At 45.4% G+C, this 15513-nt stretch overlaps 1 protein-coding gene across 1 annotated transcript; it reads right to left on the bottom strand.

Annotated features, from left to right (window-relative positions):
- Positions 1 to 180: 180 nt before the first annotated feature.
- TYMS (thymidylate synthetase) lies at positions 181 to 11856 on the bottom strand. Its single transcript, XM_082418735.1, has 7 exons — positions 11577 to 11856; positions 9685 to 9758; positions 7133 to 7307; positions 4790 to 4891; positions 3880 to 4055; positions 3035 to 3106; positions 181 to 712 (listed from the first exon to the last, which is right to left on the bottom strand). The coding sequence occupies exons 1-7, from the start codon at positions 11785 to 11787 to the stop codon at positions 575 to 577; spliced, it is 948 nt and encodes a 315-aa protein (XP_082274861.1). The 5' UTR covers positions 11788 to 11856; the 3' UTR covers positions 181 to 574.
- Positions 11857 to 15513: the final 3657 nt, after the last annotated feature.

The raw sequence follows: 15513 nt of genomic DNA, 5'->3' as shown, positions 1-15513 counted from the left end.
TAGTCAGCATTTCTAAAATATACCTTACCCATCTAAGCAGCATCCAAACGAGAACACAGCATAGGTATGTTTGTTTAGGAGGGTTCAGTTAAATCTGTTTTAGGCAGGAACTGAGCAGATAAATGGCAACATGGAATTTAAAAAAAAAAAAACATGAATGCAGAACATTACAGCAAGATATAAAACAAATATAACTTTAGGCATTATCATGACTGATGGTGTTATCCAGCTTGCTCCAATTTGGGGCAATAGTTATACATAATTCTTGAAATTCACTGACCATTTTCATAAAAACATTATGAAGTTTGAATTAAGAGTATATAAATTTTCTCTTTCCTGTCTTTATTCACAATCTCTACATTTACATACATCCTCAGTGAGTTACCCTAACTCCAGGTCTTTTATTACTAAGAGAACTAGCACAGTTCTATTCGCCAGTGGCAACATCCTTAAAAGTTAATGAATAATAACTGATAGGTCACCAACAGGTTTTGACCTAGTTCTTTCTCCTTTAGAGCAAAATGAACTTTCACCTAGGTGTAAATATCCTTCAAACAACTCCTTCAAAAGCACTCTAAACAGCCATTTCCATTTTAATAGTCGGGTGAGGATTGTAGCCTTCAATCTGAAAGTCTTCAGCCTTGAAGTCATCAATTTTCTCAACTTTTCGAAGGATTCTGAGCTTGGGGAAAGGCCTTGGTTCTCGCTGAAGCTAAAAACAACATAAGGCCATTATTTTGCCAGATCCATACAACCTGCTTTAATTTTGCTCCCTGTGTCCCTTCATGAAACAAATAACAGTATTTTACCAATAAAGTATCAATATTATTTTGCAGGGGTGGAATACTACAGATACCTTGTCCCTGGTTATTCAATGCTGCTGACCAATTCTCTCACCCGTGTGCAGAGTGAAGGGTGTTCAGTAGAATCACATGGTGTCAGGAGCCTTGGTGGCTCACCAGGTTTAAGTCCTTATAATCGACTGCTCTTGGTAAATTTGTTAAAGACAGGGCCTAGTCTTTTACTTTAATAAAAAGTAGCTACAGAATGGTTACTTGAGTCCCTTGAACCCTAGCCCAACTGTCCCTGGCAGAAAGGGCAAGGAAGATGACACGTGTTGACAACTAACAGAAAGGGATGCAAGCCAGGACTCCTGGGATGAACAGACAGCAGCAATGAGGACATGGACACAGGTCACGACCTCACAGTATTCCGTCCAGTATGACTGGAGCAGACTGCCAGAGAGGAGCATGTGGATGAGCCCTGGGTCACCCTCTAATCACAGCAGCCAAGCTCCTCAAAGACTTGCCAAACCCAGACCTAATCCAGAAGGGGCTAAAGGTTTTTGGTTTGAATTTTTTTCCTTGTGGTTCATTAAGCACACTCATATTTTTATTGCCATTTTAAATCATCCTTTGTTGGAAATACATAACACATGACACCATAAAACGCCTAGAAGAGAACATAGGTAAAATATTCTGACATAAATTGTATCAATGTTTTCTTAGGTCAGTCTCCCAAAGCAATGGAAATAAAAACAAAAATAAACAAATGGGACCTAAACTAACTACAAGCTTTTGCATAGCAAAGGAAACCATAAACAAAACCAAAAGACAACCTATAGAATGGGAGAAAATATTTGCAAACAATGCAACAAACAATGGCTTAATTTCCAAAATATCCAAACAGCTCATACAACTCAACAACAAAAAAACAACCCAATCGTAAAATGGGCGGAAGACCTAAAGAGACATTTCTCCACAGAAGAAACACAGATAGCCAATAGGCACATGAAAAGATGCTCAACATCGCTGATTATTACAGAAATGCAAATCAAAACTACAATGAAGTACTACCTCACACCAGTTAGAATGGCCATCATTAAAATGTCTACAAATAACAAATGCTGCAGAGGGTATAGAGAACAGGGAAACCTCCTACACTGTTGGTGGGAATGTAAGTTGGTGCAGCCACTGTGGAAAATATGGAGGTTGCTCAGAAAATGGAAAACAATATTACCATATAATCCAGCAATCCCACTCCTGGGCATATATCCAGACAAAACTGTAATTCAAGGATACATGCACCTCTATGTTCATAGCAGCACTATTCACAATAGCCAAGACATGGAAACAAACTAAATGTCCATGGACAGATGAATGGATAAAGAAGATGTGGTACATATATACAATGGAATACGACTCAGCCATAAAAAAGAATGAAATAATGCCACTTGCAGCAACATGGATGCAACTGGAGATTATCATACTAAGTGAAGTCAGAAAGGGAAAGACAAATACCATGAGATATCACTCATATGTGAAATCTAAAATATGACAGAAATGAACCTATCTATGAAACACGAACATAGAGAATAGACTGGTGGTTGCCAAGGTGGGGAAGGGGTGGGAGTTCAGGATTAGCAGATGCAAACTAGTATATATAAATGGATAAACAAGGTCCTACTGTATAGTATACAGAGAACTATATTCAATATCCTGTGAAACCATAATGGAAAACAATATGAAAAAAGAATGTATATACATGTATAACTGAGTCTGCTGTACAACAGTAATTAATACAACACTGTAAATCAACTATACTTCAATTAAAAAAACAACAACAAAAAACAAATCCTTTGTTGGCTGCTGTAACTTATGGAAGTGAACACAGACTTTTGAAAGTTCAGACCTAAGTACTGTATGTTAGCATAAAGCTAAGGGAAAATATTTGCATTTAAACACTCTTCCAAGTTAAAAGAATGAATTAAATGCCACCTCTGGGAAGGTCCTAAACCTTCTGGTCCAAAGATGGCTCCTCCTCTCTGGTACTGGTACTTAATACCTCACAGCACGTGTCATGTAAAGTGTCTGTGTCCCTGCCTGCCCACCACCACCCGCAAACCTGGAAGCAGGTCCTCTTAGCTCTGTCAGAGCACCGAGGAGAACACCTATTACAGGAGGGATGTTTTCCATATCGACCTTTTATCAAGAGAAGGTACCAAACCCCAAAGTGTGACAGATACATTTCTTACCTGAATTTTCAGCGGCTCAATGTGATTCAGGTAAATGTGTGCATCTCCCAAAGTGTGTACAAAGTCACCTGGCTAAACCCCACGGGAGAAAGCAGAACAGTAAATGGTTTAGTTTGAATTCCTTTAAAACACATCATGTAAAAACACACGATACAGAGTATGCAGACATCCCAAAGCTTTTCACAAGGAATTTAACCAGTGTCAGTTTTGAGAAAAGTTGATTCATCAAAGTTATAATAAATAACCTATACGATCCCATTAGTTTATACAGAGCAAAAGGACGGGAAAGCTCCGAGGAGGTTACAGAGTAAGCCAGTTACTTCCTCATTTACATCTATCACATTTAAAGACTAATCGGAGATGAAATTCTCTGCAATTAGTTCTTCCATGTTACAGGATCTAAGAGCTCAGCGCTTGGGACTTCCCTGGTGGCACAGTGGTTAAGAATCCGCCTGCCAATGCAGGGGACACAGGTTTGAGCCCTGGTCTGGGAAGATCCCACATGCTGCGAAGCAACTAAGCCCGTGCACCACAACTACTGAGCCTGAACTCTAGAGCCCGCGAGCCACAACTACTGACCCCACCCACCACAACTACTGAAGCCCGTGCGCCTAGAGCCCACGCTCCGCAAAAGGGAAGCCACCGCAATGAGAAGCCCGCGCACCACAACAAAGAGTAGCCCCCGCTTGCTGCAACTAGAGAAAGCCTGCGCGCAGCAACGAAGACCCAATGCAGCCAAAAATAAGTAAATATAAATAAATTAATTAATTTAAAAAAAAATCATTAAAAATAAGAGCTCAGAGCTTTAGGCTGGCAACAGCCATTCCTCCCCGAGAGGAGCCCACCTTCAGGCCCGTGATGTGTGCGATCATGTAGGTGAGCAGGGCGTAGCTGGCGATGTTGAAGGGCACACCCAGGCCCATGTCTCCTGACCTCTGGTACAGCTGGCAGGACAGCTCACCGTTCACCACGTAGAACTGGCAAAGGGCGTGGCACGGGGGTAGGGCCATGAGAGGGAGATCTGAGGAGCCGGCAGAGGAAAGTCAGGAGGGGCAGTGGTTTTAAAGAACACAGCTCTAGGAAAAGTGAAACAGAACCAACTCATACAGCAGAGATGGTGAGAACAGAGCCACTGGGCCAGCGACACCCATGACCCTCACAGACCGTTCCAACCCCAGGGATGGCATAAGGCCGACGACAGAGACCTGTCCATCAACGTGAGACTTCTGTGGATGCACGCTGACAACTGAAGCCATGCTCTCCCATCTGAGCTGAAATGAATTACTTCTGCTACCACCATGGCACCAAACCACAAGTATAGTAGGAATGAATTTATTTGCAGGGGCCACAGAATATTGGCCACTCAGGCACACCCTCCCATATTCAAAATCTCTATCATAAATGCAAATATTCCACTCTGGGTATTTAGTACACCTTAGCAGACTTTAGTTTTACAATGTAATTGTTTAAAATGTTCATAATAGTGAGGGGGAGGTGATCTGAAATTCCATCTGCCCCAATTTAAAATGTTAAAATTTTCATGTGTATTTTTATAGGCAATTTAAAGCCCATAAAATACAAATTTCACCTGGGCCCAACCTCACCCTCTGAAGGTGAAAATGGGACCACGTGTGACATGGCCAGGGTCACAGGGGCAGCCGGGCAGCCTGAAGCAGTTCCCAGGACCGCCTCCCGCCTGCTGCCTCTGCAGGAGACACAGTTAAGACATGGCAGGGTGACTGGGATGCAATCAACCTTTTGGATTCCAAGCACACAGGATGATTCTTCTGTCGTCAGGGTTGCTTTTGAGTGTGTCAATCACTTTTTGCAGTTGATCTACTCCTTGATCTGAATAATCTGCAGAATTGGCAAAAAGAGAGAACACCTCACACGTGAATCACAGCATCCCATGAGAGGGTCTCAGAGGTCATCGACCACACTGTCCTCCCACGGCCTCCCCTGGCCCACAGTTACACGATAGCCAATGAACAATACAAATGTCTCATATTTCGTCGGGTTATATTGAGTCTTGGCTCCTAGGTCTGTCCTCTGGAACCACAACAATGACTATTTCTTACCTACTTAAGAGTCCTTTAAATACTTGGCCGTGGTGCCCCTCCTCCCCCTTCTCCTATCGCTAACCTTCTTCAGCCTCAACAATGTTTCTTCCAGTGGTCCCCACAGGACGTAGTCTCTATACCATCAACCAATCTTGTCATGCTCCACTGCCAGGCACAGGGCTGGATCTTCACTAATTTACCCTACCATACACGGTCCAACTAACAGAGGATGAGAATTCCTTTTTGTCATCTAGACACTATCCTTCAAACACTCCCACCTAAAATTACAATTTAACAGCCAAATACCTACTGACTGTAAGTATCAGGAAACCTCTAATTATTATTATACCACCTTATACTTTTGTCCCATTTCTGGTCTCTGGACTTTAAGTCCCTGCCTCCTTCTGAAATGAACTGGAAGTCGAGATGTGCAGAACTTCACAGCCCTCTGGTTAAACTTCCACTTATTGGAGTCAGACTATGCTCAAGTCCAGTAGTTCTAAATTTGGGGAAGAAAGTCCTGTCACCATCACAGTTCCAGAAAAGTAATATCAAGTTTTAAAAAAAGATGAACTGTGAAGGAACAGTTCTGTATCTTGATTGTGGTAGTGGTTACATAAATCTACAGGTGCTAAAATTGCACACAAATTTATAAAGCTGGAGAAATCTGGTAAGTGCTGTGGGTTTTACAAATGTTAATTTATGCGAGAGGTTACACTTTTTTTGGGCAATTTCCTGTGAACCTATAATTATTTCAGGGTAAAAATTAAAAACAAAACAAAACAAAAACTCTTGTACTGAAATCCAACAGCTAAGCGTTCATACAACTCTAAACTAAGGCCATAATTTCATCAGGTCCCTCAAGGAAGAATAAATAATTGAACACGAGGCAGGATTTAAGGCACAATTAAGCCAGGGGTGCAGCCTCACATCCTGAGGATGTCCTAGGACGGAAGCTACATTCTAACAACAGAAAAGACCATTCACCTGCAGAGAAATTGTTTGGCCCACAGAGCATTTTTTTTGGTGTGTGGCAAAATTTATATAACATTAAGTTGACCATTTTAACCATTTTAAAGTGTGCAGTCAGTGGCATTAAGTACATTCCCAATGTTGTGCAACCATCACCACTATCCATTCTAGATCTTCATTTTCCGAAACTGAAATTCTGTACCCATTAAACAACTCCCCATCCACTTTTGGTCTCTGTGAATTTGCCTATTTCAGGTTGGCATGGCATTTTGAACTTACCGAAGTCGTCAACATTCCAAAGACTTAGGCTTTTATTGAAGAACCCGACGACATCAGGCCCAAATCCCTCCAGCTGGCTAGAGCTGAGGTGTGACTGTCCCCTTTAGATGGCACATGCTTTCCAGGTAACTGGTTTTTGCCCAGCCAGCAAACTGTTACTTCCTGTGTGTATGCACATGTGTGGCGTGCGCACACACGCACACACACACACCGAGGTAGGCATTTGCTTTTGCAACCCCTGAACTAGGGATGGGGGGACAGGAAGGGTCAAAGGACCTGGACTGGATTCTGTGACACTCAGCAAGTGGAGCCACCAAGTGACAGAGGAGGGTGGGTGTCCAGGGGTGAGATGTTTCACCTTCCTCCATCCCACCAGGACAGGGAGGAAAGGGTGACCAGAGACCGGTCCCCAGCACCACTACAGTGTGCTGGGCAGCTCAGTCTTTAAAAGGGGAGATCAAGGCTGCCACAGGGCAATCCCTGGGACTCTTGTCCCCCAGATGAACTTCCAACCCTACGCCCAACACAGTGACCAACCACCAACCGGGTCACTATCTGCTGATGAACAAGGTATGGAAGGTGCTAAGGCCCAGCAAGTGCTAACCACCCTGCTGTGATCTGATCTGATCCTCCACCTGAATCTGAAGCAGCCCCTCACAAGGTCCAAGTTATACATCCACTTCCCCATCACTGGCTTCCTATCCCCCAGGCTTCACTTGCAACAATGGAACAAACTCAGGCTGTGAGAGGCACTCAGGAAATCTGAGGCCCCACTCCGTCTCCTCACCTGAATCCATATCTTTGTATTCGGCCCCAAAATGCCTCCACTGAAAGCCATAAACTGGGCCTAAATCCCCTTCTGCTCTGGTGGAGAATCCCAGGCTGTCCAAGAAGTCTCGGGACCCATTGGCATCCCAGATTTTCACTCCCTTGGAAGACAGCTCCTTAGCGTTTGTGGATCCCTGGAAGAGATGGGAGAGCAGCATCCAGTGAATTCTGTGCCATCAGAGTCGATCCCCCAAAAGCCTCCCCCCTGTGGGCCTGTGCTGACAGACAGGGGACAGCACCTGACACATCCCATCATTAAGCAGGTTGGTCCCAGTCCAAACTTTCTGAGGGCCCCCAGGATGGTCCAATCCTTCTTCGCAATCACGATCTCACATCTTTTTTCCTATTCCCCTCAACTAAAATTCGAAACACCTCCAAGTCCTTTAATTACTTCCATCTCATCTAACAGTTTTGTGTTTCTTAACTAAATGTGTTCTGTGTCTAAGTGTGATGCCCCAGGATGAATCTAATGCCTCATGTGCAATGTTTGGTGTATCTTAGACCTGGTATATCGGATATTTCCGCATATTGGCCTAATCAGTCTTAGCTTTTCTGGCAAATATGTCAGTCATACATCTTACAAGTGCCAATATCAAGTCATGTTTACCCCCAACCTATACGTGCAAAGTTAAGGTGTGGGTTTTGGGGGTTTTTTTTTTTGGTGCCAAGTACAAGCTTTATGTTCCTCTTATATAGATTTTATCTCATTAGATTTGGCCCATGTCATCCTAACCTGTATCCTGATGGTGCATCCAGGTCAAGGACAGACCCCACTGGCCTCTGGGTATGATACGCTGTAAGGTTCCAAGCAAGGCTATGAGGCCACACACGCCTGGGCCCCATGCCTGCCCTCTCCTCCTTGCTCTGACCAGCTTCCTGACCCCTCTAGCCTCACCATCTGCACCCAAAAAAGAGCACAGCAGTAATAACCAGCACCCATGTTACTGTGAGGAGCAGAAAATACAAGCAAAACGCTTGGCACTCAACCCAATATTAACTATTGCACAGACCATACGTCTCCATATTGCCCAAAGATCCCCGCTGAAGTGCAGGTACACTCTGACCCCTGTATTTTTTTTTTTTTGCGCCACGCAGCACGTGGAACTTCCTCGACCAGGGGTCGAACCCGTGCCCCCTGCAGTGGAAGCATGGAGTCTTAACCACTGGACCACCAGGTAAGTCCCTAATTCCTGTATTTTTGAGTCACCCATGGAGTGATGATCAGAGGTGAGTCTGATGTGTTCCTGACAAGGATTTATTAGAATCCTGCACTCAAGCTTTAAGATAAAACAAGCGAATACATTTTGTTTCTGAGCATCTCAGTTCCTCCTTTTCTGTCACTGAGTTTGTACTAATTTTTTTTCACTTCCAACAACTCATTTCTCGACCTTTCGCATGTGGCTTCAAAAGTCTCCCTTCCCATCCATTCAGATTGGGTTCTAGCTGCTTTACAAACGTCCTCTTCTGAGATATGCACTGATGTATTTGGAAGTAGAAGCTCGCTGTCTGTTGAGATAGGCCAATGCAGAAGAAAATACCCCAAGAATACAGAACTAAGGGAGACTGGATTGAATCCAAATCTAAACCTTTTCTAAAAGGTGTTAAGAGGTCTTGGGCCTGCTTTGGCCCAAGACAATACAAGCCACATAAGTGCCCTGTAGAAGGGATCCCAACCTCTAGCCCAGCCCAGAACAGAGCCCATTTCCTCGGGTACCCTGTGACCAGCGTTGGCCGGAGTATCACGGGTCTGAACCAGGAGATGGAGCGAGGGGAGGCCCAGGTGTGGCTGCTGCCCATCATCACGGCACTCTAGCTTGTTACTCGAGAGACCCTTCCAGCTTATCCCAACACGAGAGCACAGTTGGGATCTATATTCAGTGATCACTCCATGTTGAGTGCCTACTGTGTGGCAGGCTGTGTCTCAGGGGATGCAACAGCGGACAAGAGAAATTCTCTGCCCTCGTGGAGCTTCTAATACTTTTCTAAATTTTTATTTTTAAATATATTTTCATTTTAAAAATTTTATTTATTTGATTGTCTGCCTTCCCCCTTGAAGGGGGTAAAGGGAGAGGGCAGACCTTATACATAAGATATTTCTCTGTAGAGAAAGCAAAGGAGGGGTGGGAGGAGAGGGTGGGGAGGTAATCACAGTTTTAGATCCGAGGCAGGGAAAGCTCACCGAGCAGAGACTGGAGGGTGAGGGAGCGAGTCATGCTACACAGAGCAGAAGGTTCCAGGGAGCAGGACCAGCGGGTGCCCAGGCCCTAGGTGGGAATGTCCCGGTGTCCGCGAAGATCAGCAAGGAGGCCAGGATGGGAGGAGCAGGGTGAGCGGGACTCTGGCTGAGGCCAGAGCTGAGACATGACGGTAAGGACCTTGGCTCCTACTGAGTGAAATGGGAGCCACTAAGGGCTTTCGGCCGAGGAGTGACATGATGTGACTTTTAAAAGGATCCTGCTGATACTGTATTGAGAACAGATTACTGATTTCCAATAGCAGCAACTTCTTTACCTTGATAAACCACAGCAACTCCTCCAAAACACCCTTCCAGAAAACACGTTTGGTTGTCAGCAGAGGAAATTCATCTGGAAAACAAAGTTTATTGTATAATTTCAAGATGGGAAAACAGAACATGCCATCCAACTTTCTCTGTAAAAGCAAACTGCTCCAGGACATAAGGCCCTGGAGTGACCACAGAGCAGCTGGAAAACCGCAACCTCTGCCACGTGGGCACCCCCGGATCAGAGTGGAGCTCCCAAGGCTGCAGCCCCAAGTCAGTGACACCATTCAGACCGAGACCACCCTCCTGTGCCCCTTGACCACCAGACACAGGAATTCCACACAGTGATTTGGGGCAGGGAACAGGCAGGGATGCCCGTGTGCACAGGGAAAGAGCTACCACCCACTACCTGGTTAGCGTGAACCCTTCATCACAGAGGTGTGAAGACAACACATAGAATGTGATCTAGGACAAAGCCTGAAGGCTCCTATTCCATGATTATTCTGTCAGGGATAACTTGCTCAAGACCAGGGGATAGTAGATACGGCCCTGGCCCAAACTGAATAGTTTCTAGATATTCGCAAAGAAAATTAACCTCTATTTTTTTTAAGTGTAATAAAAATAGTTAACTGTTTAAACACCTGATATGCATGATCCTATTTGATCCTCAAAACAACCCTCCTTGAGGCTCCATTATGACCTCCCTTTTTACAGACACCAGGAGGTAATACGTAAGTTTGCGTCAAACAATAGAGAAAACTGTAAAAGCTTCTCTCTAAATTTGGTACCTATTCAGTCGACATTCACTTGTACAGGTGATACTCATGTAACAAGAACAGATTCTTCAAGCACCTGCTTCCCTCCATTTTGAGGATGATTTCCTCCATTTTGAGCACATGGGGACACTGAAGATGGGAGAAGTTAAACCACTTGCCAAAGGTCTAAGCAGAGGGGCGGGAGTAGAAACGAGGTCTGTGGCTCCCCGGAGGCCACTGCGCTGGAGCTGCAGGAAGGTGGATGCCTCTGCTCAGACAAAACTCCCTAAGCCGTCCAAGCCACATGGGCCACTGCAGCCCCGTATTTTCCAGTCTCTCCAATGAGTGCGCGGAGGAGGGTTTCTCCCCCGACCTGGGTCAATCTGCTTCACCAACAGTTGGTCTCCCCCCTCACAACCGCCCTCCACACCTGTTTCAACTTTCGTCCGGTGCCGACCCCCATCCCGCCCCTCTGTCCCCTCAAAGCCCGACCCTAACAACCCCCTAGACACACTTCTTCCCAGGAGCCACCCTGTTTTAAAGACAAAGACAAATAAATATGAACTCCTACTCGGACTCTCGCGTTCCTGTTTCAAGGTTTAAGAGGAAAGCTGGTTCGCGGGACCAGATGGCAAAACTGTCGTGAACCACAAGTTCCCGCCCCTGCTTTTCAGCTCTCTCCTCCCAACGCGGCCCCGCCCACGTCAAATTCGCTCCAATTTTTAAAAACTTTGCAAAGCGGAACAGCAGACGCGGAGGGAAGAGGAGGGGCAGAAAAGGGGCCCTCCAGCGAAGGCCCCGGTCAAGCCCGAGCAGATCCTCTCCCACCCTCTAATCTGGGGCAAACGCTGCAGGATCGCGCCCGCTTTGGGGAGACAGCATAACTGGGTGATTAAGAGCCAGAGGACCGGTTTTACCTCCCAGCTCTGTCCCTCCAGTCCGTGTGACCCTACGCAAGTCATCTCTCTAATCCGAGCCTCAGTTTCGGCGTCTGCAAAGTGGGGCCAAGGCCGCTTCCCCTCCTCGCGGGGTTGAGGTTAACTAAACGCCGACCGCGGGGCCCGGCCTGTCCGGAACGCTCTCCCCACCGCAGCTCCGCCCGCACCGGGCGCGCCCGCCCTCCCGCCCCCGTGGCGCGTCCGCCTTACCTCTCAGGCTGTAGCGCGCCTGCATGCCGAACACCGACAGGGTGCCGGTGCCCGTGCGGTCATCCTTCCGAAAGCCGCAGCGGAGGATGTGCTCGATCTGCCCCAAGTACTGCAGCTCCCCGTGCGGCGGCGGCGGCCGCGACTCGGCGCCCTGCTCCTGCGCGGCGGGCGGCGACGTCAGGTGCGGCAGCTCGGAGCCGGCGGCGGGCATAGCGCGGCAACGGGCGCGGCAGCTGGGACAGGACTGCAGCTGGCGAGGCGGCCCAACGCTTTCAACGGTCCTCTTTTCCCGCCACCGCTCCTGAGACTCCGCCTCTTCCGTTGACGTTTCGGTGACGTAGGCCCCGCCCCGAGCCCTCGGGGCCCCGCCCCGCGCGTCCCAGGGGCGCGTTGGGCCGCCAGCTGCGACCGCGATTGCTTTCCCGAATCGCGTAACCTTTATGGCATTTTAAAAGTCAAGAACCTTTGGCCTAGAAGGAAATCCTAAAGCTGTATCTTGGTGCGTTGCCTGAGACAGGCCGCTCTCGTTGGAAAGATTCGGGGTCGACCGCGCCTTTCGGTGATCAAGGGGACCCTGAAACAATTTACACGTGTTCGTGCAATCGAAAAACAAACAAAACTCTGTTATTTGAGGTGTTTCCTACAACTGAGGGGGGCTGCTGCAAGTGATTTGCATTTCCATTTTCCCCCATCCTCACTCAAGGCCGGCAGCTGGAGCAAATAGAATAAAGCAGCTTTTTTACTTGATTAATAACAGCCAGCCGTTTTCAGTTTTGAATACCAAATTTTTCAGTTTTAGTGAAACGTTTATAATATAAACACTGGTGGGTAGAAAATATCTGATAATGAGTTTAAAAGGTACTAATACACGTACATGCAACAGCAGTCTTTTGAATCACCTGTTTATTGAGCACATAGTAGATGCTCAATAAATTTCTTGATGTCGCTGCGTCTAGGGTTACCAAGAAGGAGATGTGGGCTCACTCTGAAACATACTAAACACTATTTCTTTCCATTCAATGAAGTCGATGGTTTTTCTTTTTTCTCCCCCCTCCCCCCCCCCATCTCAACTTTATTGTCTGTGCGAGATTCTGGAATCTTTCTGCTAAAGGGCACTTCTCAAACTCAAGGTTAAAATTTTTGTAACAGGAAATTCTGGGAGGAGATCAATATCTTTCACCTGCAGCTCTGCCTAATCTGCTCGGCAAAAACAATGTTACATTTGTGTTTTCTTTTGGGTGGAATGTTCTTGCTGTTTGGTGGTATGAGTGCTCACAAAGGGTAAACTGAAATGCACTGGATAGCAGATGTTTTAGATATATTTAATCTATTAAACATATCTAATCCGTCACCTGCTAGGCTGGCCTTTCCCAGGTCAACTGGATTCATCCTTCCCCTCCCCCAGCACCTTCCTCATCCCACCCTCCACGCCCACACCAGTGTAATAATAGTATTAAAAAGTCACCTGTATCTGCTTTGGGGATGATGGCCGTCCTGTGTTGCGCTGTACTGCTTGGATGGGGTGGATGTGGTGGCTGTCTCCAGACGCGGCGGGCATTTTTTCTGATGCTCATTTGGGCAGAGACTGTTCTGTGGGAAACCTGAACTCAGAAAACAGGCTTTAGACAGGGATGGGGACTCACGTTGTCTGCCTTAGCTCGAGAGCGCCCCTGGGTGTGAGAAGCTAAAATGCGGTGTGGAGGTGCAGTCTTCGCTGCGAGAGATCGTCCCGCACATTAATTACCGCAGGGCTGTAGGTGCCTGCGCAAGGCCAACTAAATGCAGATAGATACTCCCCTAACCCCAAGCCGAGCAAAAGTGTCTCCACACATTCCCAACCATGTGCCTGGTCCCAGGCTGAAAATCTCCCAGATTACCTAGTTGCAGTTACTCTCTGTGTTTATTTCCCTTTTGTTATTTTGAGCTGAGTTTAGTTGTTCCAATAGAATATCACTTGTACCACAGGGTGGATCTTGGGACACAAGTGTAGACTCCCCCGCCTGCGTGGAGACTCCTCTTCCATTGTAGTACTTGGAGGACCTTGGTTTGATGATAATGGAGAGAGAACGGTTTCCTTCCCGGTTGCTGCTCCATAAACGAATGATCCTCTCAGACAAGGGTATTATTCATTCATTCATTCATTCATCCAACAGCGTTTACATCATAGTGCCTACCACGAGTCACCAAGGAGCAGGATAGACAAGGTCACTCTCACAGAACTGACACTCTAGCCTAGAGGAGCAATTCGTAAGTCTGAGAACAAGACATCTGCAGAGAGCAACAAGTGCTATGATGATTACATAACCGGGTTCAGAGAGACCACTTTAGATCCCACCATCAGGTGAGGCCTCCCTGAGGAGGTCACATCTGAGCTGAGACCTAAATAGTGAGAAGAAACCAGCAGGGGATGATCTGGGGAAAGAGCATTCTAACCTCGAATGCATAATACCAGCAGCTTTCACAGCACTCACATCTGTTAAAACGCAAAATAAGGATGATATTGATGCTGAATCCTATCTCATTCTAGGAAGAAATAATAATTACTAATGGATCCATTAACTTACTGGAGGAAAAAAAAGCTTTTTCTTCTCATTAAGAGATCTATTTGTTAAAAATTTCACAGTTTATGTTTAATAGCCATAGAAATGTGTAATATATTTATTTTGATCAATTATGTACAATAAATTACAATGATAACTCAATCCAGAATGAATATTTGATACCTAGATTTTTGTGTCCCAGGAAATTTTTAATTTTCAAAATTTAAAAATATTGGGCTTCCCTGGTGGCGCAGTGGTTGAGAATCTGCCTGCCAATGCAGGGGACACGGGTTTGAGCCCTGGTCTGGGAAGATCCCTTGTGCCGTGGAGTAGCTGGGCCCGTGAGCCACAACTACTGAGCCTGCGCGTCTGGAGCCTGTGCTCCGCAACAAGAGAGGCCGCGATAGTGAGAGGCCCGCGCACCACGATGAAGAGTGGCCCCCGCTCGCCACAACTGGAGAAAGCCCTCGCACAGAAACGAAGACCCAACACAGCCATAAATAAATAAATACATAAACCCAAAGTTTAAAAAAAAAAAAAAATTTAAAAATATTTACATTTTATTGATCAATAAAGATGTTTAAGCATAAAATATATTACATTAGAATAAAATTCTCTGAAGAAAATAGAATGAAAATATAAGAGTTTAAGGAGAAAATGGAATGATTAAATTTCTTACTGTTAAAGAAAAACTTGTTTATTTGTTTAAATGGCTGATACTGGATATTCAAATTGCCATGATACATAGATTCCATTGGGCACATTTCAAAAAAGGATGAGATATTTTTAAAGATGCTACTATTTACAATACATGGGAAAATTAAAATTTCCTATTCTTTCAACTTATATCGAAAAATCATGTGCAAGAGCATATATACATTTTTCAGTTTCCTTTTCAGTGTGTATGAGAGCAAGAACATTTGAATATTATTGGTCTGGATATTGATTCTTCTTTACACGACAAATTCTCAAAAATGTTGGCACAATTAGGTAAAGGAAAGCAGGAAACTAAAATTTTTGAGAGCCAACTATGAGTCAGATACTAAATAATAGTATTTTTTATATAATCAAAGCTACCATCTACCATCAATTGATACTTATCATTATGGATTATTTACTGTAGTTCTCACAACTACCCAATAAAACAAAAACTATTACTTTTATCATTTTATACATTAAAAACACAGAGGTTCAGAGAGATTAAGGATCTTGCCTAGTCAAACACCTATGAAATCTGGCAGCCAGGATTAAAATCCAGGTCAGCCTGCACGGAAAGGCTTTTCTCTGACAGATGCTTTGAGGCCAATATCTTCCTTTCCTTTCTTCACTCTACAAGGTTTTTATGGCACATTGGCTATAAAATAGTCAGGTTCCCTTTATAACTTATTTTTTGGCAC

Source organism: Balaenoptera physalus, assembly GCF_965194825.1.
Source record: "Balaenoptera physalus genome assembly, chromosome: 12".
In the NCBI taxonomy this organism is placed as follows: domain Eukaryota; kingdom Metazoa; phylum Chordata; class Mammalia; order Artiodactyla; family Balaenopteridae; genus Balaenoptera; species Balaenoptera physalus.
Note: the sequence above shows the minus strand (reverse complement) of the source record. Positions and strands in the feature narration are given on the sequence as shown.

Bases quoted from the DNA above. Each gene is read 5' to 3' on its own strand.
- TYMS (XM_082418735.1), bottom strand. From the start codon at position 11,787: ATGCCCGCCGCCGGCTCCGAGCTGCCGCACCTGACGTCGCCGCCCGCC. The intron at 9,759-11,576 runs GTAAGGCGGACG...TTTGTTTTCCAG, and splicing joins GGCGCGCTACAGCCTGAGAG to ATGAATTTCCTCTGCTGACA. The intron at 4,056-4,789 runs GTTGATTGCATC...CCGGCTCCTCAG, and splicing joins GTGTGCTTGGAATCCAAAAG to ATCTCCCTCTCATGGCCCTA.